General features: G+C 35.5%; 1 protein-coding gene across 12 annotated transcripts in view; it reads right to left on the reverse strand.

The window, feature by feature from the left end:
• Positions 1-994: 994 nt before the first annotated feature.
• LRCH1 (leucine rich repeats and calponin homology domain containing 1) overlaps positions 995-26,169 on the reverse strand; it is a 116,183-nt gene continuing 91,008 nt past the window's right edge. For 6 of the 12 annotated variants that reach the window (XR_015801473.1, XR_015801471.1, XR_015801472.1 and 3 more), the window contains 5 exons: positions 25,790-25,899; positions 22,320-22,457; positions 20,742-20,819; positions 12,863-13,120; positions 995-3,618 (listed from right to left, as the gene is read on the reverse strand). Coding sequence is in view for 6 of the 12 variants with exons in the window: in XM_088159677.1 (XP_088015803.1) it covers positions 3,505-3,618; positions 20,742-20,819; positions 22,320-22,457; positions 25,790-25,899 (440 nt within the window). In the remaining 6 variants the exon portion in view is untranslated. The remainder of the gene's footprint in view (positions 3,619-12,862; positions 13,121-20,741; positions 20,820-22,319; positions 22,458-25,789; positions 25,900-26,169) is intronic. The other 6 variants (XM_088159677.1, XM_014868808.2, XM_088159676.1 and 3 more) reach the window with 1 other exon arrangement.

A 26,169-nucleotide genomic window follows, 5' to 3' on the forward strand; every position in this document is an offset into this window, starting at 1 on the left:
GAATGCTCTCCTGTGTCTCTGGCTCCTGCTGGATTCTAGGTTACAGGGAGGCTGGTGCTGGTGACAGCCTTAAACTATGAATTAACTTGTATCAATCTTGCATCTATTTATTTTATATAATATTTATTTTTATTTATTTGATTTAGATTTATAAATAATAGATATTTTATTTGATATTTTGTATCAGTTTTGCATCTGTTTATTTATTAAGTAAGCTCTGAAAGCTGGAAAGATACAACTGTGTGCATTGCAAGAGCTCTCTAGAAGGAAATTATTGCAGAAAGATCCTCTGCTTCCAAAATGCCATATCAAATGTGAAAAAGTACAGCCCATAAAGTCAAGTCGCCTGTTCACTAAGGCAAAGACACTACATTAGAGGAATTGGAATCTAGGAGGATCCGTACTTGGATGACTTCAGAAACCTGCATGGGCAAGAGAAGGCTGGATGCTGTGACCTGCTCCTAGTTTCTGCAGCCAGGGGCAGAGCAAAGCAGCTGAGCCCAGCCCTGGCTCACACTGGGTTATCCCTGGGGCAAAAGGGGTTACTGTGTTTACTGCTTGGACTCAGTACTATCAAGGAATCTTCAGGTTTTGTTTGCTGAAGTAGAAAGCTGCAGAACAATTTCATTTCAGGAGGAGAAAAGGCTGCCCTGTAGAGAGAAGCGTTAGCAGTAAAATGAACAACTCTCATACACCAACGTGAGCACGAAGTTCCCCCCATCTCCCTGAGCCCAGCCCTGCAGCAGAGGGCAGATAATTCACTGCCACTGCTGCACTGGCAGGAGGCCCTCACAACAGGAGCAGCAGAGCTGCAGGGAGAACACTGCAGGTACCCAATGGCTACCAGCTGGATCTTATGCCTACTTTAGCTGCAAAATTCCTTCATTTGCATCACATCATCATCTTCCCCCATGCCCAAACCCGTAATTTCCAGTGTTACACTTTCCAACTACCATCTCTTTTACAAGAAATCATCAGTCACAGGGATAAGGCATTAAAGGGTTTCTGCAAATAATATAGTTTAATTGTAACTACAGTAAAGACTTTCTATATACATTATGTTCACTGTGGAGGATATTACAGATTTGCCATGCATGTCTTATTGCACATATAAATATTGTACAAAGGATCATGAAGATTCTCTTTTTAGCCGTACAGGTTAAGACTGCATAAAAAAAGCTGTATTACAAAATACTTAGAGCTATTTACAGCCAACTTCAAGCAAATACTGAAAGACACTAGCAGGAGAAAAACAGAATTTTAATTATGAAAAAACAAGATTTGTCAAAATAATAATAATTACAAAGCTTCATGTTGCCATATATACATTGTAAAAAAATACTCAGGAAACCTGCATTTTATCCCTCAAGATGCAGAAATCAATATTCCTATTTTTATACTTGACCCTTGAATGCTTCTAAAATTTGATAAACTCTGACTTGAAAACTTATTTTCTTTACATTGCTCATGCTTTTTGACAAAACAGATATTTGTGCAGCTCTGTAAAATATTAAAATACATTTTCATTTAGTGTTAAAGTGCACAGTACATTTTATAGGAAACAATATGCTAGCTGCCAATCAAATTACAATTTAAGTCAATGTTCCCTCTACAAAATAAATGGTTTTGCTTTGGTTGAAGTAACTGGATATTCCATGCATACTCTCTCACTGTCTGTGAGTCCACCTCCCTCCTTCTCACACGCTGCTGTCACTACCTCCCAGCCCCTCAGCAAGTGGTGGTGTTGAAGTGTCTGCTCTGCCTTCAGACACCATCTGAAGCTCAGCAGATCTGCTACTGAACGTGGAGGGGTTTAAAAGCAGTGCCTGGGAGCGTGTGTGCAGCTGCCTCGAGAGGGGGTGGTGACAAGTATGCATCACTGCCCAAAAGCCTTCATACAATAGTTCTCTCCACATTCTCTTGCTTAAATATCAATCCTCTCACCTCCTTGCCTCTTTTTTTTGCCACTCTACATTTCAAACTCCCTGCTTGTGTGGCCCCAGCCAGCTTCCCTTTTCGCTACATGCAGCTGCCCTGTCCTGCTTGCCCAAACCCCAGCACTGGCTTCTTGTGTGAATGAAAATGGGATGTTCCAGATAGCAGAAGAATCACTGTGCTGGAACTTTTTGATCTAAAATGCATGATGTCTTAGCAATAAATTATGCTTTTAAAAATCTCTGAAAAATGTAAAGTGGTGATAAGGAGAAGAACTTTTATTTCCTATTGCTGACATGGAAGTAGAGGTCTGATGCTGCAAATGTGCACTACAGAACATTGTGCTTAATTCTGTGGATACTTTTAAAGAGAAGCACTGTACCCAGGCAGGTTGGATCTGGAAGATCAGGTCTTTGAGACTGCCTTTGGCTATTTCAGTCATTTTACCTCCTCTTGACAGAATCACTGAAGAAAACAATTTTTTGGCTGTCTGGTGAATTTTGTTAATGATCTTGTGCTATTTTTTATTATTGGTTCTGTAGTGCTGTAATCTTTAAAAAGAAATCAAGTTACAGTGCAAAATTACATTTCAAGACACATGATCCTAATACACATAATTCATTTTGTTGTGGCAAAAGTTAAATGTCTTGTGCATAGTAAAATAAGCAATCAAAAATATTTGTTCACATTTATTTTTCAAGTTTACATATTTCCTTTTGTTTTTTGTTTTTAAACATCTATATACAAATAAAATGGGTGTGCTTTCACTTTCAGCCAATTTAGTCTAGTGAGGGGAGAGGTGTTACTGGAATGTATGTAGGAAACTCAATGGAATGCAGACATTTTTTACCAATGTTCCACAGATTGAAGAAATAAAGAATGCCATTCCAGCTAGCTGTTCTTTTAATAGAAGCACCTATTTTGTTTGCTTTTTATCTTACATATTAGAAAATACAATTTATGGAGATCTAGAGCTACTGCACACCAAGTAGAATAAAAAATAACTAAGTATTTATATTAAAATAAAGTGTTTAACCACAAAAAAAGCAGTAATAAAATACAGTTTCCTAATATACATTTTGCATCCAAAGGATGAATAACAACTCACTAATAAATAATATATATATAAATATTTTATGTCTGGATATTTTTAAAAGGCAATAGCCTGAAGCAACTGCAGAAAAACCTAAGGTGGTAGCAGTCTGATTTACCCTCCCTTCTCCCTCCCCCCAGGTGATTACAGTGATTCTTAGTTTAGTAATACAAAGGTATCTTGCTGCAAGACAGCTGTGTACTCCACACAATTTTAAGTGGCAGAGAAGTGGTTGTTTTAATAAGTACTGTACAAAGTGAGCTATAAAAGCAGTGAAGCGCCAACTTCCTCTAGAAAATGTTTCTGTTCAGTTTCTGCTTTTTAGTTCGACACATACGTACAGTCTGAAAATATGAGTTTAAAATCATAAGAATACTCTTGGAGTACTGAGTTGTTTTCAATGCAGTTTGAAAAAATGGGCAGTTTTTTGATTCTTTCATGGCACAGTGTAGCTGGTAACAGCAGAGAGAGTAGTTTCATGTGAATAAAGCTTGTTTCACTGTGGTTACATCTAGCAATGCTTGAACTGTTATGCTCACTTTTACCAAGCCCTTTTCTTCTAGGATGTGATGTGGTAGGCAGAGCTTCTCCTAGAAAAAGACAAAAAAAGGAGTAAAAATTAGAATATTTAGTACTCACTGCAGAACCTCACTTCACATGATTACATTTGGAACACAAAGCCCAGCAAGCAGGAATCGTTTCCTATTTTTAATTAAAAAGAACTTCCTGTTATTTTGACAGAAAGCCTCTGATTTTGCTCCTGCTACACCTAAGAGTTAGTGAAAGATTTGTTAATATTCTGGGCCCCAGAACCAAGTTGTTCTGTGGTCATTACAGCATGTAAACAGCTAAGAGGGAGGGCCAGCAAGCATACACCAAACTTTCACCGACAAAGCAGGATAACACGGCATTTGCTTTATTATATGTGTGAGATGGGGGATGGAAGGCTGAATTTTTTTAAAAAAAGCAAACCAAAAAACCCCCATTCTCTCACTCAGCTCTAGACAAGTCCCAGGATATGCACATTGAAAATTACACACTAGCACATAAAGGGAAGTGTGTGCAATGGTGTGCATTCAATGGGCAAAGTATTTCATTCCAAGTATTTTCACCTTATTTGAAACACCCAGGAATCAACTTTATTCACCATAAGGACACGGCAGTCATGGCCAGGATGGAACTCACTAGCTGTCCACAGAGGCTGTTACAGCAGAAGACAGTTAAGTCAAATACTGTATCTCCTACAAGGGAGAGCAAGACACCCACCCATGAATAATTAGAGAAAGCCTTAGAGGGGCAGCCTTGTGTCATGACTGGCCCTTTCTTTAAAGAGTTGTTCTCAATGTTACTGGGTATTCTTGTTAAGAAATCAGGCAGCAGGTCTATAATAAATAAATGGAAAAGCCAGACTACATCACATAAACCATAATTACAACTGTGAGACTCACTGCCACAACATGGAAGCCAAAAGCATAAGTGGGATGACAAAAATATACAGGTAAGAGAAAAATCCAAACAGAGCTATTAAACACAAACACATGGAAACAGTGTCTGGCTCACGAAATCCTTCAGTTCTATGTCACTGTTTGAAGCATAAAAAAGGCACCATCTATGTGATCTAACCTGTTCCTTCCCTATACATCCATACCCGACCATCAGCAGACTTGGAATACTGATTTTTTGGAAAGAGAGGGTAGTTTTAATATTCTCATTATTGAATATCTTAGTTATTCAATAAACTTTCAGCTTTTAAAACTACTAATGCATTTGAGAAGATTTTAATTAATTGCCTGTCTTCTATTCAATATTCTTCTTGTGTCTGTAATGTTAACTAAGGGTCAATTCATGGTCCTTTTCCACATTTCCTCATATTGATTACTTCTTCAATTTAAACCTCACTGATCTCTTCCACCTCTTTTCTCATGACACATTCTTTCAACTCTAGTCCCTTCCTAGACTCCTGTGGAGCCTTAAAACTAAGTATAATGGAACTGGTACACACAGGAACAATTCATACAGTCTTTATTACGTTATGAACCTATGTTTAATTGTTTTTATCTCCTTCCACTCTTGTCTAGTCCATGCTCAGGAGACCTCCTCTAGTGGGCCACAGCTCCAGAAAAGTATCAGTTCTAAACAGCTGTTCCACTGCTTCTGATATTTATAACTTTCTTCTGTTAATGAATATTTCCTTAATGCATAATCAACATTTAGCTTGCTTCTTGTGAATTTCCTCACACCCCACTCCAGCCTCAATGAGAGGAAAAACTGCAAAACATACCTATTAACTACTGAACCTGAAGATAAGAGACAAACTTCATTCACAATCATGGCATCTGATACTGGTAATTTTTACTGTAATTTATCTATATTTGTTTACATTTTATATTTACTACTGAAGTTGTTTTAGTCTTTATTATTTTAAGTTTGAAAGATTTCTTTATGATCCAAGAAACAACTTCAAACAGATAATTTTCAAGGAGTTTGGCTGAGTAGGTCTGCAGGAGATGGACAACACACATTTCTCTACATGGAAGCTGCTGTAATATTCTTGCTAAAGCTGAGTTACTATTCCACTGAGTTTGTGGATTCTGATTCACACTGATCAAACTGTGGCAACTACCTCCTATTTCTGCTGGCCACCCTGCCCCTCTCTGCAGCAACTATTTGTCCAGCCAGGCCAAGGAACTACTCCCATCTTGCAGCCATTCCAGGTCATCACTCACATTTCCACTCCAAACCTACCTACCATAAATGGATCATTTAAGACGCTGAGTTCTGCAGTTCATTCTCGTTTGTTTTTCTGACTGAAATGTTGACCTGAAAGCTGTCAGAGATGGTTCCCCCCAACTTCTATTCCTCTGGAAAAAGTGTCTTTTCCAGAAAATCATATCGTTTAGGATGCAAACTCCTAAACTGATACCGATTGGCACCAAAATGGCTACGTAAAAAGGTAGATACATTAATATCAAATAAAAGGGAAAAAAACCCCACCTCAATATTCTTCTACTTCAAAAGTGTGATTTCTACTAGACATTTTGCCAATCTACTGTCCTGGGAGTCAGTTCATCTAAAAATCTACAATGCTCTAATTTTGATCATTTTTACAAAAAAATAATTATATTAATCTTATCTGAGAATACAAATCACACATCCAAAGTGAAATGTTATTCTTTCCACACTTTTCTACTTCTTTCTAGTGTCTTTGTACAGTAAGCTCTTGTTTCACAGATTTGGTGGCCCTTAGCATGCCAGTATTTCATTATTCATCTATGCTAGACAAAAGGCATTTAATAAGAAGGCCTGTGGAATCCAGTATCTGAAAACTAAGAGACTGGCATTACGTGGCTGAAGGGTATGTACTGAACCCAAAACCTCAACTCCTAAGAAAACCTACCTTGCTAGATATTTACTTTTGAAAATATTCCACATTTTGCTATTGAAGTCTGATTTGCTTGAACCACCACAGTTAAGGATGCTTACTTAAGAAAAATTTAAATTCCAAATCCACTATTTTTGTGGCACCTTCTAAGCACTCACTGAGCTGTTCTGTCATGCTCTCTTGCTAAGGTTTTTGCAGTTGTTCGTAAGTACATTTGCACTAAATGCATAAGGGAATGCATGCCCCATTTCCAAAAAAACCCCCATCCAATATGTTTTTTTTCCTGTTTTTATAGCCAAGCATTATCTAATCATTTTAAATGCAGCATAGTAATTTAGTTTGTATGAAGCAACCTCTCTCCACCTGCTGTATTTACAAGATGCATATTCCAATCAAGAAAGCTATTCTAGGTCTGTAAAAAAATAGGACCATACAACTGTGTTATAGGAGTGAAAAGTTTCCCACCATATAACTTTTTAATGTATCATTCTATGTTAGTGCTCAAAACATATACACTTGGCAGCCTTCTCTTATGAGGCACACAGAACTTGGCTAATAATTTATAATTCTGCAGCTAAACACATGGCTACGATGAACTTTCCAAACTTGACAATGAGACAGATGCCATCTCCTAAAAATGACCAACTTCTCTTAATGCACCACAAATCAGTTCTGATATGTAAGCCCCAAACACTATCTTAAAAGCTTTGTAAATGGCTTTCATCAACCCTGTATCACATACTTCTCAAATGTGAGTTTTTGAGTCACATATTTACTTCTCAGACTCAGAAAAGTCAAATCTTGCCAAGGATGGAATCCAAAGCACAAACAAAAGTTTTCCATAACAGCAGTAACATCCCAGGTGTCTCCATACTTAAGTTCAGCTCCTGTCCCTGCTTTTCCATGCTTTGTCTCATTTCCTCACCAGATACAACTGCTCTCTGGAAACCACCGACAGCAGAGCTGTGAAGCTGCAGGCCATGGAGATTTCAAAGCTTTCCTTAAATCCTTGCATTTTGAAGCAAATGCCTGACCAACCAAGAGGAAAACTTGCCCAACTTTGAGGAGACTCAACTTACCCACTTCCCCTCACATTTAAGAAAATTTCTGTCCCAATTACAATAGATTCAAATGCATAACACTTCTGTATAGAAGTGTGAATTCTCTCTCTAAAAACGCCCCTGTTGAAACCATCACTGAACAAACTTCAAAAGATGGAAGAAATGGATACTAATTCTACAGAGCAGCCTAAAACATCTGTGGTGGGAAGGGCTGCCACTCCTCTCATAGCAGCACCAATCTCTCTATTCTCTATCCACTACAAAAATGAAGGTCTGTATGTATTTTTACTGTCTTTTTTCTCTCTAAGAACACAAAGGAACTTATATTACTTGTTGCAAGCAAACCACCTTCTACAGACACACAGCCATTTTGAATGGATAACGATGTTTTCAAACTCATCACGAAGCAAAAGAACGAACTCCTCCTGAAGGAAAAAACGTTAAGAAATGCACAAAAAGGAGGCAGCAGCAGGAGGCTGAATCACAAAGCAGCACAAAGAGACAGTACCACAGGTGTACCCACAAACGTGCATGTATGCATGTGCTTGCCATAGCAAGTTTCTAATCCTAGAACAAAATGTCTGAATTAGGATAGAAGAAAGCCAGGAATACACAGTGACATTAATCCCTCAAGAATATGTGACACACTTCACATACGAATCTATTTTCTTTGACTCTAGATGACTTCAAAGTGAAGACAACTGTTTGAATTAGTTTATGGCAGGGCAAATTCAGATACAGTAAGTACTTATAAAAAAGACATTGATGCTATAGTATCAGATTGGTAAGTGGTAAAATGACTGTATCATGATAAGAGCAGGGCCCAGCTCTCTGTATTTGTTAGTAAAAATACAGAGAAATGGAATCACACAATTTGGCAAGAGCCTCTTTCTTGTATTTCTAGAATATGAGATTTCAGATCTACAGGGGAAAAATATTAATAAAACAATGAATACTGGAATGTGCAATTTCTCACAGCACAAATTAAAAAAATTAAGTCCATATAATGCCCATAATTTCATATTTTTAGCCAAGTATTTTGAAGTGGGAAGTCAATAAAAGAAACTTCAGGGCATTACACTTAAGCAAACTTATGTCCAATATACCCAACCTCTAATTTTTTTAGGTCAAGGCCAATTTTCTTTCTAAAGAGCCGGACAAGAAAGCTGTAGCCAATATTTACTTTTTCATATATCTAAGGCAATTTTAAATGATGTCCTTTTACATATTTTTTTTCCTTTTCCACTATTATTGTTGATATTTGTATATGCCAGTTAGACATCTAGATAGGTGCATCTTCTGCACATTCAATAAACTGGAAATATTTGCAAAACTGTAATTGCCAATGATGGGCTTTGGATTCTTCATTAAATCATGACGTTGAGTCATAAAATGTAAAAATAGACCACATATTTTACAAAATCCCCCAGAGTTTTATTCTAACATGCTTAGAAAATGGTGACCAGAAACTTCAAGGAACAAAAATCTTAATAAAGACAAGACACACATGAAACAGTAAGAGAAAACATAATCTTACAAGGGAAATACCAATTATACCATAAACTTACATATTAAATTCAGAGAAAGTGATGAGTGTTATGTATCATCAAAGCAGAATAGGTCATTACCTTACAATATCTTTCTACTGCTCTTTCTGCATAATACAGCTTATGTTCTAGAAATGAAGGAAATGGCAAAGGTTCACAAAACCAGCTGTACCTTTTTTTTCTCAACCTGCATGTATGACTGTGTTTTTTGCTTTTGTTGGGTTTTGTTTTTTTTTTAAACAGGAGAGAAATTTTAATGAAAAACAATGATATGGCAATTCTTTGGTAACTTATTTATGTATACTGAGTAGAACTGTACTGAATATTTGCTCAGATCTAATTCAGTCCCCATTCACATAAAGTTCAACTTTCAGAACACTTATTAGGAACACAATGGGACCTATATACAGTTTTCAACTATAAAAACTTGTTAATATACAAGAGGCATTTGAAGGACTACTATACTGCATTACACTGAACTTGAAAATATTTCCTTTTTTCTGGATCAAGGAAAAAAGAAGTCAAATACTCCCATCAAAATGCCAGTGCTCGTGATCCAGTGCAAATGCATTTTGCCTGCAAGAATATCCACTACAAGCTATATTTATTATTTTATTGCAGCATGGATGAGATGACCTCCACAGGACATAAGAGTAATTAATATGATAGGCACAGACCACACTGGAAACCAATTTATTAGGAAACCATGGTCTGAAAATGATGATCACTGCAATGTAAAAAAATGAATGGGAAAAGAAACAGAGGAGCAAATATAATTAATGCTATTAATGAATATAGGGGTGAACTAAAGTGCACTTCTTTTAAAAACTCAAGGCAATCAACTTAATTATATGACTGGCTAAGAGCAGTAAGTACCAACTATATCTAACTGGATATCTCAATATTGACATCTCCTCAGAGGTGAGGAACTGAGTTGAACTGTTTGGTTCAGAAGTACTAAAGCCACAGAAGAGTAGCACAGAAACAGGACTCTGAATTTATGAGAAGCTATTAGAGTTAATGATGTTTTAGTTTCCAGTTCACCATTTAGTGTAAGAATTACTGACTTCAGAGATGGAAAGACAGATATTTTTCATATTTGCATTACGTTTTAAATATATTTTGAGAAACTTTATTATATTCAGACTTAGAAAATGTAATGGTAATTTCATTATTTCTTTGCCTGTAATATTTACAGATATTTGGAAGTGTAATCAATAACAACTCCCAAAAAATACCAAACTGGATAAGCTTCACGTATGGTAGCACAGCTGTGCTTGCCAAGAACCAAGTATGTTTGGTGTTTCTCATAATCTGTTTCAAGACAGCTTCACAACTTCTAACTACCAGAAACTGCACATAATGCTACACTTTAAATACCAGACATTGTCATAGCTGAGAACACACAGAAAATGGTCCCTAAGTAACTAAGTGATGACTCTTTGCATGGTAAGCAGATACAAAGTTAGGACTTTGGACAAGTTTGAGAGTTAAGTGTCACTGTGACTAGGGGATGTTCACTTGGTCCACACTGGCACAACAGTTGTTCAGTTTCTAGCCCAGTCTCTACTCTGATAGAGCATTCAAAACCACTGAAGACATGAACTTCCATTTCCACACACTGAAAATGCAAAACACACTGATTACTCCTCTTACCGCCTTCCAGACTACTGGATACAGTGGATAATCAGACATGCTATTAGACAACAGGACAGATGTGTATTATAGGATGGTAGCAAAACCTTTCTCCACATGATTTTCTAATTTGAAAAGATGAAATCGTACATGTTCAGCACCATATAAGGAGGGCACAACACAAAGCAGACAAGAGACCTATTTACCTATTTATGGGAGCAATAACAAAACCCCAGCCCTACAGAACATATCACTTCTGTCTCAAATGCCAACACTGGATTATAGAGAAACATTGATAGATTCTGAACTTACTCAAGCCATATGTCACTCAGTTTCATCAGAAAAGCAAAACAGTTAGAAAAAGACTACAAAAATCAAAACAAAGATCTGCTTGAAGTGAAAACTTAAATGCCAATTTGTGACTGAGTAAACAAATGTCTGGTGCTAAAACTGCAGAAATTAGGAACACATTTAGAAGACAGGTCTGTACAGGATGAGGGCACAGGTCTATAACTATACACCAAATAAAAAGCTTTGAAGCACTCACTGAGCTCTCGCCTGGTCACAGATGACATTCTTAACAATAAAGTTGTTATATGTATGTACTGGAAGCTGCCAGACACCAAAGCCTTTAAAAATTTTGATTTATCCATTGTCTGAAATTGATTTTTCCATTGTAAAATGTGTATCTAATAACATATTTATTACTTTTTATCTATATCTATCTATACCTATATATTTAAGCCACAGAAACCAGGAATAGAACTGCATTTAAAAGTTTTTTAATAAAATTTCACAAGTATCTGTGGAGTGGGGATATTTATAGAGCAGCATTAAATAATAACTGTATGGCCAGAATAATCAGTAACATACAAATTCTTATCCTAGTTATACTCTAAAAGTCTATAGCTAATTTTATTATATACTAGACAGGGGGAAATGAATGCATGTATTTTCAAGACACAAAACTGAGATCCTTTGGTTAGCTAGCCTGAGACTGAGTTACAAATTTAGGCAACAGCATCTAGGCCAATATTGCAACATCAATATAGATTTATACTTGAGGGTTTGTATTTTTCAATCAATTTTCATTTGTATATTTCATATCAATAAGGAAAAAACCCCAAAATTGTTTCATTTTAAGTTTTAGAGTAGATGAACAGAACACAGAACTGGAAGGGAAATGTAAGTCATTAGTCCAGCAGTCTAACCATAGGCAGAGTTCAAACATACCAAAATAGCTCTTGGCTAATGTATGTCTAAGCTGCTCTCTAAAACTTCCTAGGATGGAAAAGTTAGAGTCCTTCCCAGAGGACCTCTTTTCCTAGCTACATTGTCTTTGCTCCATTGGTTACACAAACAAATAAACAAACAAACAAACAGTATCTGCATTTTCACAGGTGATGCAACAGAGAAGATAATGATGGGGCTTCCTTGACGCCACACTAAAGAATAGTGGGTAAAGGGATCTAACAGCTTATTACCAAACTGTCTCACTGTACTGCATGATCTTCATCCTGTAACATTCTAAAGTCCCTTGGATTCTATGGCTTGGTCACACCCACTGCTAATTTACAGTCACCTTTGGGGTCTAACATAGCAAGTGTTTAAAAGGAGTTCAACAGTGTTTTGTGTGACAGAAGAAAAAGATTATTATACCATAGGAAAACGTAACTACTCCAGTATGGAATTTAATCAGAACAGTAGAGACAAACACTACTCTTTCAAGTTACAGTAGTCTTATTAATATATAAGAATCAAAAAATCACAGTAATTTGAAAGACAGTTCTCTAAGTGCTCTTAACATAGTATGTGCAGAGATAATTGGCACCCACTCAGAAAATACTATCACCTGCTGGAAGTACCACCTGAAGCTGCTTCAGTATCTGCAGTGTTCTTGGATTTTCACAAAAAGAAAGAGGCTCAGTTCTATTTAGCTTGTGACAGACATCTAGCCTACATGCAAAAATGGAGTAAGAGGAGCTTCACTGCTTTAACATATTTAACGAGTAGTCTAGGCAACATGAAAGAAAAACTATAAATAAAGATGTACATAAGTTCTTAAACTATAACTACCACTGGAAGACATGGGACTTGCCTTCAAGATGCTACTTCTCTCTCCTATTTCAAGAGATTAATAAAGATATTACAAGGAAGGGAAGCAAGGGAAAGGGAGAAGTTTGTAAGGCAAAGGAAGGAAATTAAGTACCTGTAATTTGTCAGAGACAAAGCAGAAAGTTTGTGCGCACATGCGAACAGGTTATGCTGTTAGCAAATTCCAGTGATAAGTTATATACATCAAGACTATAAAAAGTATATGGAAAAGACAAAAGCCTAATAGATCCCAGGAGCGAAAAGTAGAAGTTGATTGTGGGGGTTTCTCCCCGAGGGCGAGCAGAGTGTCAACAGTCTTTCGAATGTGACGAATATCCGACTGCAGGATGTCATACGGAGAGCAGAGGTCAGCCTATCCCGAAGGGCAGCCATTAGAACAGAAAAAGAGTGCAAAAAATTAAAAATACAAAAATAGAAATATATTGATAAATAAGTTATCACAATATTCTAGCATAAACATGTAGGAATAGTTTTTTCCTAGTATTGCCTTAGTCAGCAGACATCCCAGCTTTCCTTTATTTCCTCTACCGAAGCTATCGTATAACATCAGAAGGTTAAGATAGAACAGCTCAAGCCTTCTAATCCTTCCAAAATTATGCCCAAGTTCACAAGGCTGAGGAAGCACATGTGATCCACTCATTCCAACGAGGTCTGCACACCTTTGTCCATCTGGACCTTATTCAAAAGCTTAACTGGAACCAGCTGAAAAAACTAACTTATAATACAGCGAACAGTGGGTTAGAAAGCTGTTAAAAGCACAAGCAGCAGCAATATGAAGTCTCAAGCAAAAGTACTTACAGAAATCATTAGAAGTATGAAAAAAATCTCTAATATAATAGTCTAAAACTTAGTATTCAAATATCACCTCAAATGATATCCTGGGACAGAAACTTAAAAAGTCATTGTAGCACTAAGTATACTTAATTTTAATAAAATTTCTAAAGTGAAGAATTGGACACTAAATTCCTTACATAGCATTTTTAAAATTACTAGGTTAGATTTCCATATCTTTTTTAGAAAGTATCAATGATTTGATGTGGCAACTTACTCTAAGCTTACTCTAGACTAGCTATACAATATGAAGTGTAATATGTAATAGTATCAATATGTTCACACAGATATTTAACATTTAAATCCAACTAAGCAACACTAGTACTTTGGAAATGCAATCTAAGATATACCATTTCATGTTGCAAATAAGGCCTTACTGAGATAATGAATACTTACTGAACAAAATTACAGGCGAATTACAGGATTACAGGAAAATTACAGTAAGAGTTTGAGAGAACACTGTTCCTGTGGAAGCTTTTCAGTCTCACTTCCTTAATGAACTGACATTACACCAAATAAACCAGGACATGGAAGTTCAATGTCTGTTTTCTGTTAGTGCAATGTTTCAAGATCCAATTTGAAATAAATTAAACTTTAAAATATTTCAAATGTCTTTCTATCCTGAAAAGTGGCAAGTGAAACTGGAAGTCAAAACTGTAGGTAATACAAAATTTCTTTTCCCCCTTTTACCATGACTGATTCTAGCTTTACCAGGAGTCAAAAGCTGCAAAATTTTGTTACTTAGGCCAGCAGATAGAGAGCATGGAACCAACCTGCCTAGCCATAACACGTTTTTTGCAGTAATTTCTCAGAATTTTTTAACTCAAAACTCTAATGTGATAACGAAATTCAATGCAATTCTATTAGTTTTTAGAATATGAAAACTCACAGTACAAAACATGCTGATCTTGCTTAAAAATGGGATAGAACTAGTACAGTATTTGAGAACACCTACATTCACAAACTGCTTACCACAGAGACAAGTTTTAGTAGAAACTGTTCCTGACTACCAACTACATAATATATTGCATTTATACAAAAGACACCAACAAACCCAGTAAATGATGGATTAATTTTGGAACAACATCCAAAACTCAATTCCTACTTATGGCAAACACATACCAAAAGTAAGCATCTAAGATACATTCAACTTGTATTTTAAAAAGAAAACACCAGAACTTTATAACAAGGACTTTTAGAAATTTTTGTCCAAAAAAGCCCCAAAACAATGTCAATAGTCCCTACTGTAGTAAAATGGAGAAGGGAATAATTTCAGAGTTTTGGGACTGAATGCTGGTAATAGGTTGACTTTTTGCAGATACTGATGAAGTTGCTAACTCAATATTAACATACTAAGCAGCATAAAGAGAAGCCAAAACATAAAAAAACAGCCAACACATGCAGAAAACTTTCTACAGAAACTGCCGTGATGTGTTTTAGTTAAATTCAGTAAAACTTGGGGAAGCCTTAGGAATGTCTATTTTTGTGTGTTCTGTGATGATAGATAATTTGGTATTATATTCATACCTTATAATGTAAAATATATATAGTTTATGTATTTTAGATTTTTGTAATGCAACTGTAGATGAAAAATATTTAGCTCTTCTGTAATGGCAGATGTATTTCCACTTATTGCAGTGATATTGTGCAATAAAACTACAAAACTAAAACATGACATCATGAAATAGTGAAAAAGCACATGACTCCCACACAAAGTCTCCAAGATAATCACCCATCCATCCATCTATGGCAAACACCGCCCCTCTCACTTAAGGGACTGAAATTATTGCTAGTAATAACTACAAAGATATACCTATTTAATCATTACATTCATGGACTGACATTTTACATCTATGAAGCTGTATGATTAAATCATACAGCTGTCAATCATGCACAGAGAATAAACACTGTAAGACAGAAATGGGACAGCAAAAGCATAATCAGCTGTTTGTGTGCACAAACCACCCTCATTCTGCATGCCCCTGCAGTGACTTAAAACAGGATTTCAGAACTGACCTCCTCGGACTTGCACTCTGGTAAAAAAAGTCAAGAGTAAGTCCACAGAAGTGCATTAAAGAAAGAAATCCATAGTGCATATGCACTATTCTCAAAACACAAATGAAAAAAACCTCAGAACTCTGGTTTCAGGACTGTGAGTGTATTGAACTCCATACCATAGGCCAAACACTGTCCATTACCAGGTCCAGAGGGAAAAGGTGGAGAAAGGAGTCATACCTGATAAAACTTACTGCAACTTCATGGATGTCTCATGATGAAACTATGGAGAAGTAACTGATTATGTGAAGTGATTAGAAAACAAGCATAAGTGGCAATGATAATATACCTTGCATTAAACTGAAAACATTATCACCAGTTGAACAACTAATAAGTGGATACAAGATAAAACACAGTCACTGCCTGGCTGACTCCTTTGTTTTGCTACACTCTTAGAATACAAAAGCCTCCTGTTTTTTCTGTCTTTATTCTTGTTTTACTTAATTTGCAATTTCCACACTAACTCAAGTCACACTGATTTTTAGAATTATTCTGTCTGACATTGTTACACAGTGGATGTCATTATCAGAGAAGAGATTGAAACACAGTATTAGTTAGGTCCCGTTTGCAGGACTCAAAAGTCACTCAGAAGGGGCACAGCTAAACCTTTCATAGTCTGCATCTTCATAAAACGACTTGAGATCCAAAAAACCATTCCTTATCATCTCCCTCTTTTCTGCTCAATATCTTTACACGATGTAAATGACCGAAAATATAAGAGATATGGCAGAAGTCTCTCATTCCTACCCAAGATATTATTTGTCTCACTAAATCATGCTGCATCACTGCTGATGTGCTGGAACACAGACATTTGGTAAACCTGCTGGAGCCTTTGGCTGTGAAAGATTTCATTTTATCACTGCCTTTTATCAATAGAAATTACCATTCTAGTACTAATCATGACAACTTCAGTCTATCTTTTTTTTTTAAAACTTTATGAAGATCAACACAGTATGTTACGTGGCAAAGTCTTTCTTTCCTTTTTAAAAAGATAAATCTTATTTCCCTCACCTGACCCCGTAAAGGGTCAAAATATGCTCAAGTGCCTAAACTGTTAAGATATTAAATCAGTGTAAGCTGCATACCATAAAAATTCATTCCTGTCTTTGCAAAAAGCTGATTTCGCAGACGTTGAAAATATTTTATTTTCTTTTTCGAAAAATGCTTAGCAGATCCTATTTCTGATATCCCTTATTTGTTCATAACTGAGAACCAGAAAAAATGCACACCAAAACTTTTGTCTTTCAAACATATTGCATGTACAGCTTTGCTTTGGTCTAAATCTTGCTTGTAGTAAAGTATCATTCAACCCACCACAATCCATTATTTTTAACTTTTGAAAGGAGTACTGGTTAACATTACTGAAATTGCATAATACCCTGTAATATGGATTACCAGGAATAACAGCTACCAAGAATAAAAGCTCAAATTTAATTAAGTTATTAATTTGTAGGTTAATATAAGAATGCCAACATCCTTGCTCCTAGTACGAATACTGATTTGGCAATGACAAGTTGAAAAAATCTGCATGAACATTTTTGCCTTTATTTACATACATTGTTACTGGTTTTACGAAAGAGCAGTTGTAAACAAAATACTTCCATAAATTCACATACAAGGTAATGTGCTAATAATTCACTCTTCTGACAATTTTTAATATCTCTGGGATGAGATGTCACTAGGAAGAGTAGAACTGCAACAGAACCATTACATTTGACACTTTAGGGGCCACACTTTCATGCGGAAGAGAAGTAAAAAATCCAGCTTTATTTTTCAAACCCACAAAGTATGAGAGAGGGGGGGTGCAACATGGATGAGCTGAGTAAGCAGTGAGGGTGGTATTATTTGTGGGTTCATGTGACATTAACAATGTAAGTCCAGTGAATGGCATCATCCAAGTACTGCATGTCACTGAAAAATGCAGCAGGACCTCAGCCCTGCTTGCCACACATCTACCGCCACTTGCTTATTCAATCTGTATCAGCCAAAAAGTAGGAATGTTTGTCACTGTTGCTACTATAGAGGAAATTAGGTAATTTGATGGGTTTTAGTTAACAACGTAAAATATTCTTTAGCAATTTTCTAAGAGACAAAGACTGAACCTTTTTGTCATACAACTCCTGAGGGGCACAGCAAACATTTTATGCATCTTCCTGCATTCAGATACTTACCTGACAACATCCCTTTCTCAAATCAAACAAAAATGTTGTGTTGTCTCAAAAAGTTGTCTAAAAGGTTCTCTGATAAAGTGCTACAGCAAAGCCTAGTGGCAAAACTGGACACAAGTTGATTGTCACACAATTCTCTACACTTTTGACAGCCTCCTGGTGCAGCCAGAGCATTGCTATTTAGTTGCTTACTAAGGGTCAGACTCCAAACCTTCCTTTTGCATGTGATCCAGCACGTTCCTTCTGCATGCAATCAGGAGCATCATATGGCTGTTAACAGAAATCAATTTCAATGTGTCCCCCAGTGTATTGAAATTCTCACCTGGCAGATGATAGGTTTTCATAGTCATCTACATACCAGTCATTATAAAGAAACACTGATGTTCCTGAATTTTGTATTTGCAATTCTTTGGTCAAGATGCCAACTCCTGATACTCAGTGTGACACATTTAGATAGCAACTGCATTGTTCTACATTTGTATGAAATATCCCAGGTTCATTCTGGGAAAGTAATTTTGATCCAAGAATTGAATGCTGAAAACCAGAGAAGTAAGAGACCATGCACATCAGCACACCACAGCAATTACTTAGCTATTTTCTTATTTTCATTTTACATAACACAAAATTGTTCCAAACCTGTGGAGTTCAAGAAACAGCACATACTCTATTCCTTAAATAACTGAGAAAAAACCAACACAAATTATGACCATTTTAAATCCTTTTCAAACCAATGCAGCAGAATTTCAAGTCAATTCTCAGGAACGAGACAGGGGTATAAGCACCACAGAAAAGCCCAATACCTACAGGTATAAGGAGTCAAAAGTAGAACCCATCACTCCCACATAAGGTGCTTGTTTTAAAAAAGAAGTCATTCACTGCACTCCTTTTCCTGGTTTCTCCAGAGACAGTTAGGCACTGCACAACTCAATCTGAAGCAGCATGAGCACGCCATCTGTAGTTCTTTAAAAACTTTTGACAGCTGACTGTCATACTCGCTATTATACAATTTTGCATTCCTAATCCATGTCCCTGCAACACACAGCAAAGTTCCAGCATCTACCAGCTAGTTCCACAACACGATGTGTTTTCACATAATATAGCAAATACACATTTGCAAACTACCAATGGTTAATCAAACAGAATATCCTCAGAGTACTTAAAACGTATTCTGAGTTTCCAATTGCAAGCAATTCATTTAATGTTTAAGCAAATGAGTTTTTCCCTTCAAGATAAGTTAATGCTTATTTAGATACATAGATACTTAGTTCACAAATCAGACTCGTAAGATGTGGCTTTGTGCCCAAACCTCCATGCAACTCTTCAACAAAAACTTGAATAAAATTTAAAAAAATCCTAAAGAATTCAACAGTAATTTTGATGGAAGCATTAAAAAACAAGGGTAATAAATAAATAAATAAATAAATAAATATAGAAATGCCAATTCACAAAATACCAAAAAGGTATTTCTCTGGAGAGCTTACTTATAGAAATCCAAAATCAAAAAGAAGGAAAGATTTCTGAAAAATTCCATAACAGCAATGAAGACAGATCTTAGCCTTTTCTTTCCCAAAAGGCAACAGACAGGAAAATCTGACCAGTATTCTATTTATTGATAATTTATGATGCATCAGAAGAATTTTGGGGCAGCTTAACAAATACTCCATGTATAGACGTCCACAACAATGAGATTTTGATATTCTCTGATGTGAAATCTTACCTCTAATATGAAATCATTTTAACATAATAAATTACATAACTAGAAGAACTAAACGAACCATTACAACTTAAGAGACCCAGCCATTACACTGAATTGTCAAACTGACTTTATGATGAACCATTCATTGGAACTGTAAGAAAGTCTCCCCCTCAAAATTCCTACAAATAGCAAAAATGAACTGTCACTTTTGCTGTCCTCCAAATCAAGTACTAAAATACAGATAAAACAAAGAATTCTTTTCCCAATGTGAAATCTTTGCATTACCATCTGCTCCCCAAGGGGATGGTGGTAGAACTCACAGAAAATATATTTTCATTTCAGCATTCTTGAAACAGACTAAAAAGAACTCAGCCTTCATTACACTGTCATATGTAGGCACCAGTGAAAATACATAATGCAATTTTCCTGTGTTCAGTTTAAAATGACCTTATATAACATTTTACCTTCTTTTGAGGCTCATATATTTGAAATTTAACTTTTTCTTAATAGATTCTTCTAAACCATACAGGAGTCTTTGAAATAATCCCAATGCAACTCCAATATTCACTGCATTAGTTATGAAGATGAGAATAAATTAAATGATGAGAGATACTATTTTACATGAAAATCAGAAAACACCAAGCACTGCAATTTCCCTGTTTCCAGCTACTAAAACACTTATAACTAGATTATAGAATCTTACACATACGTGCTTTCCATACTCAACATACAACGCTTTTCTTCAAATCACTGCAGAAATGTTTCAATACAAGAGATGAGTCTGTTATTAGTCACCAATGCAGAGTACTTAACATTGTAAAAAAAGGAAGTATTGCAAAAAAAAGAAAAAATTTAAAAGAATGAAGTTCATATTCTAAAAGCATGAGGTAAAAATGCAGTTATGTTGTGAAATGAAAAAAATTAGCAAGCTTTTCGCTACTTACATAATATATTACCATAATTTCTTATTTATTTTCCATGGCAAAGAAAGAGGTATTAGAGATAATAGTGAATCACTCTTTTGAGACAACACTTGCAATTTTTAAGTGCTATGAAATAAGCCATTTAAATGCACTACATTAGTATTAAACCACACTATTCAGCTCAATTTTTAAATTCTGTGTCTTTATTGCTAAAAACCTGTAGTTCATAAAGTTATCCTTCAACTTATTAATGTGGTTTCATGTTTGAACATCTAGAATTGACAGACTTAATTAAATTACCTCTGGTATCCCCAGTTTTCTACATGCATCCAAAAAGTTTTCCACGTTTCTCCTGCATTTGGCCATGCTAAGTTTAGGCTGTAGAACAGAAAAAAAAATCGTCTATGGTAAAAGAAGTCAGGAATAACAAACTTAACTCCAATTAACAGGTGCACTCCTTTTAAGTTTTTTATGTACCCACCAATTTATAACAGTTATACACAATATTAATGTCTCTGAAGAATCAATATCCTATTACTCTAGAATCTCAAACGCTTCTATAATTTGTCTCACTCAGGACTATTTGCCAAGTACTCACAGAAGTATCATGTTATTAAAAACAAAAACCAAAACCCAAACTCCTCACTATTTTACTTTTTCAATATCAGATGTGAAACAACAGTAATTCACGAATATCCACTTAAACCAAGAATTCACTGTAGTAGTAAGGCATTTAAAAAACTAATTTTCCAGGCTAAAGTAACTTGAAGGCTGTTTCAAGGAAGGGAACATCAATATAAAGTTGAAACAAAATGGAAAAAAAATTAAAATATGTGCATTTTTTTTTTTACAGAAAACACCACAAGACACTTATTTTAAAAAATCGTCATGAGAAGATTTTATCCCAGAAATTCAAGTTTGCATATTTTGGCAATGTCATATTTTTACCAAAGATAGAAATTATTTTATGTCAGGGAACAGCAAAAGAAATTCCACTAGAATATCTGAGTAAATGTATTTTTCTCAAATCTATCTTCTTGGAAGTTCTTACAGATTGCCTCCAAAATCCACATGGTATTCTCAGAATCGAGTATAAGGGTGCACATGGCAAATTTTTACCAAAATGTACATTAAAAAGAGAAAGGCATATAGTCTGAAAATACACAAAACCTCTTCAGAACCAGACTGTTAGCAGAAATCTGAAACAATGATCTATTCAAGAAATAGACATGAAGAGAGAGAACACAACACTCTTTCCCTAAGTTTCAAGAAGCGCACACAGAGTTTATGTTCAGTAATTTTCAGAAATTTAGATTTAGGCAAGCCTATATTAAATCACTACAGTGCAAGTTTCTGTTCTGTATGCAGGTAAAAGGAATCACTTCTACATTTAACTCAACAGGACAAATATGCTAATAAGTGTTTTAAGTGCTTTAGTAATATGATATCTGCTAAGCCACCCACTGCTCACTGAAGCCAACCTCACATTTTTTCCATCAACAAAGGAGGGCCTAGTTTTCTTTTTTAAGGGTGTACTAGAATAAAAACTTGTAATCAAAGCATTTCATACTGTTATGAACAGAAATGCCATTATGAAAATACCTGATCTTGATGCTAGATCAGGAACAAGGCAGGATAATTTTGTTCATTTATAGATGTGCTTGTATATATACATACTTATACCTAGACGATATATATAAATGTATCATATATAAATTAGTGAACATTTGAATTTACAATCATATAAATGTTGCCCTTAACAGCAGAGATCATTCATTGAACACTAACATGGCTTATTAATTCTTATGTTACCCAAATATCACTTGGAATGAAACAGTAATCAAAACCTTTCAATGCAGCAAGAAACATGCAACTTACTACTGCTGGTGAGGGTACATGAATACTCCCGACAGACCGAGGGCGAACGTGATTTACTAAATGGCACAGAACGACACCATCCATCAGAGCTGAGCCCAGGTCTTCAGGCAAACAAATCTTTAGCCTTGTTTCTATGTTCTGCAAAGGAAGAATGCAGGCACACTTTGATATAGAAATGGATGAATGGGGCAAAAAGGGAATTAATAAATACCCTCATCTCCTATGCTGTAGGCACATAGCCAGGTTTAGAGTTTTTACTACAAAAAACCCACTATTCCTTTATATAACTAATTCTTTAGAAACTAAACCACAACATTGTTTATGCTGGTCACCGAACTACATAAAATTCCTTAAAAGAACTCAACACTGCAATGCTGCTGCCACAATATGCATCTATTTTTATATAGAGAGGTATAAAACACATCTGCATGCAATTAGTCATGTGACTCAACTACATGTAGCTCCTTCCTTTCACCGTTCCCCCAAATCTTCTACTTATCCATCTTAAATTTTCTTTATCAGCAGCTCATTGAAACAGAACTACATTGTGTTAATGACTGAACAAGAAGAGAATAAAAGGCAATCTTTCCCTAGTAGCCTAAAAATTACTCAGGAAACAGTAAGAGTGATCAGAAAAATAGGTAAGGGAAGGCAAAACATTCAGATGTAAAAGAGAAATTCTGGATACCTGTTAAGAAAAACAGAAGTCTCAAAGAAAATATTTAATTAAAAAAAACTCACCAAACCAAATAGATTGTTATACGTGATGAGTTTCCTGAATTGTGCTCCAGTCTTGAAAACATTCCAACTCTACACTCAGAGATAATTACTCCCATTATCTTTAAATAGGTATTTCTTAGTTGAACCTCTCTATTAATATGCTCCTTCAACCTATACTGGTTGAATATGATTATCTATTAATAGATAATTATTTTTTAGAATAAAAGAAGTAGGTTGGATGGGATTTTTGGAGGTCACAGTCTAACAAATCTAAAGTGACACCAGAGCCCTGGTTAGTTAAGTTTTGGATATCTGCAAGGACAGAGAGCCCTCAAAATCTCCAAGCAACTTTATCAAGTGTTTCACCGCCCTTATGGCAAAGACTTTTTTCTCCTTATAACTACTTGAAATGTCTTTCTCTGCAATTTGTGCCACTGTTTTTCATGGGTTCACTGGTAATCTTTGAAAAGCCTAGTTTTACACCTTCCCTTTTACTACCCTTCAGCTAGCTGAGGACAGTCATATGATGTTCTAGCACTAAAGCAAGAAATCCAATCTAAAGAAATCCAACTCTGCACTTCTTCCTGGTTTTGGGTGGTATCACCATGAAATAGCCTCCACTGAAGCACTCCGGTATTTCACTATGTTTTCAATTTTTTGTTTTACTAGACACACTGCTCAAGTATTTGCATGTAGGTTTCACAAGCTGCAAATAGGGGAGCATATCATGTTCACTAATATAATGTTTCACTTTCACCTTGGTTTAATTCACAAATCAGAAAACGTTTTTGGTATATATGTACATAAAAGAATACACTTTGAGACTGTTTTTCCAAAACCTGTTACAAGAAGATTTATATAAACTAATAAATTAAAAATTCATTTGTTAGAACACTAATTTCTCTGTTGGGAGGCTATTCAGCATAGATCAGGGTACACTTTTTATTGGAGCACAATGCATCTACAATGTCAACTCAATGCCATTTCATGCTGGAGTTCATGGCTCTGTGGAATCTCACTAAATGCTAACTTACCATTAAACAATTCAAAAGCAAAACTTACTAATAAATATCTATTTATTGATTAAAGTACACACTTAATGACTTATGTGTTCTGGGCTATTTTCCACTAAATGCTCTGGTGGTTACTAATGTCACTCAAGAAACCAGTATACCTAAAGAAGTTTTATTAATTTGAAAAACTCACTCTGTGTTTTCAAACACCGTCAGTCTTCTACCTCACTGACTTGTAATCAAATTTCTCACAAGAAACAAAATAATTTGCATTCCAGGACATGATATTTCAGGGTGAGAGCATGGAAGATGAAGGTCAGCAACATATTAAACCAACATTACTGGTAATACCTAATACTGCATAGAGACATCCTTATCACTTCTCCACAATCATGCCTGATATGGTGAATAACCTTGTTCTACTCTTTATTGTGAGGATTAACTGAAATAATGCACAAGGCAGGAATCTTGCAGAAATTATCTATGATTATTTTTAAGAACTTGGGGACTTGCTACATACTTGTGGCAACTCTTCAAAGAAAAGTTAAAAAGCTTCATTGATGCTGCTGAACAGACTAGGCTCAGAATAACTACAAACTACAGCAGTTTATTACTGCTACTTCCCCATTACCAATAAATTTGTCTCATGTAATTCCTGCATCTTGTCCTTTTGGCATCATTCAAGTTCAGAATTTATAGTATACTACATTCTATCAACTATGTTAAATCTTCAACAAGATCTGTTCTGTTAAAAAAAAATCTGCAATAGGCAAAGTCAGGTTAATTCACACTTAGAACAGGTGAGGGCCTGAGGAAAGACAATGTAAATCTAGAAGTCCATATAGTTCTACATAAAAAAATCTCACCTTTCAAACACTTTTTGGTAAAGAGAAAAAGGTGAATCCTGCTACTTTAAAATTGGGTAATAGTAGATACGTTATTTAAAACAAACTGATAATTTTTCAATTAGTCATTCCATGAACAAATAATCTTGTAATTCAGCTGTGAAGTTAAAATTACCTATCACTATCAGGATTTGCAGTAATAGCCTCTGTTCTGTTACTGGGATATAACTGGAAACCTTGACAGATTCAGGCTTGTGACATTCCTGGCAGCAAAGGTTATCTTTTTTTTTAAGCACAACAAGGTGTCACACAACATTGCTACTGAGGTATTAGTCGTGTAACACAAATCCTATGCATCAAATTTTCCATCAGGCTTCAGCTTTTACATTAAAGACAATGTATCAGGAAACCACCTTCTGAAAATCTATTTCGGATTTTCCACTGATGAAATATTGATTTAATTACTAAGAAAGCTGTATCAAGCATTAGTTACCTACTTTCAGCTTTAACTAATTAATTTCACGGTGTCTTTTACATGCAAAACTGAAGATTTTTCCAGTTGCTTGGAAATAGCTCCAAGACCTCTCTCTCTCTCAAGTGCTCACTTCATCCTATCTGATTAAATTAATTCCACCAGTGCAAGGCATGCTAATTAAATGGATGTTATTCAGGTAACTCCCATTATTATTTCTCATTTTTACAAAATCTTTTCTGAAGTACAGAAATCCAATTGTGATAAAGAACTTCAGCAATAGTCTCATCAATGTGATGTGCAGAAGTAATATTGCCTCATTTAATCTTTCTTATATTTTCCTCCTTAGGCAACTTTCCCAAGGAAAAATTTAAAAAGACATTCCATCAGCATAAATTAATTCTACCAACACTCACATACCTCACGTAGCTGTTCCACAAGCTCTCTTTCTTCTCTCATCTGCTCCATTTTCCTTCGAATTGTGAACTGTGGATCTATTGATTCCAAATTTCTTTGTGGTCTTAAGAACACTGTGATTTTTATAAAGAGAGATTTTAGTTTAAGAACAAACACTTTGATTTATTTATTTCTAAATTAAGCAAAATCCTTATGCATTGCCTCCAGCAAAAACAGTTAGAATTTTTTTTTGTCCTCAGGATGACAAAAAAATCTGATCTTGAATTACAATTAAGAATAGCTGCTTTTTGGATATTGCTCTGGACAGTGTCCTGAGGCATCAATAGTGTGGATAATTTATCATCCAAATCCTAATATCAACAGGCAAGTTTTGTCAGATGATT

Source organism: Sturnus vulgaris, chromosome 2 (genome assembly GCF_052056855.1).
Source record: "Sturnus vulgaris isolate bStuVul1 chromosome 2, bStuVul1.hap1, whole genome shotgun sequence".
Lineage (NCBI taxonomy): Eukaryota > Metazoa > Chordata > Aves > Passeriformes > Sturnidae > Sturnus > Sturnus vulgaris.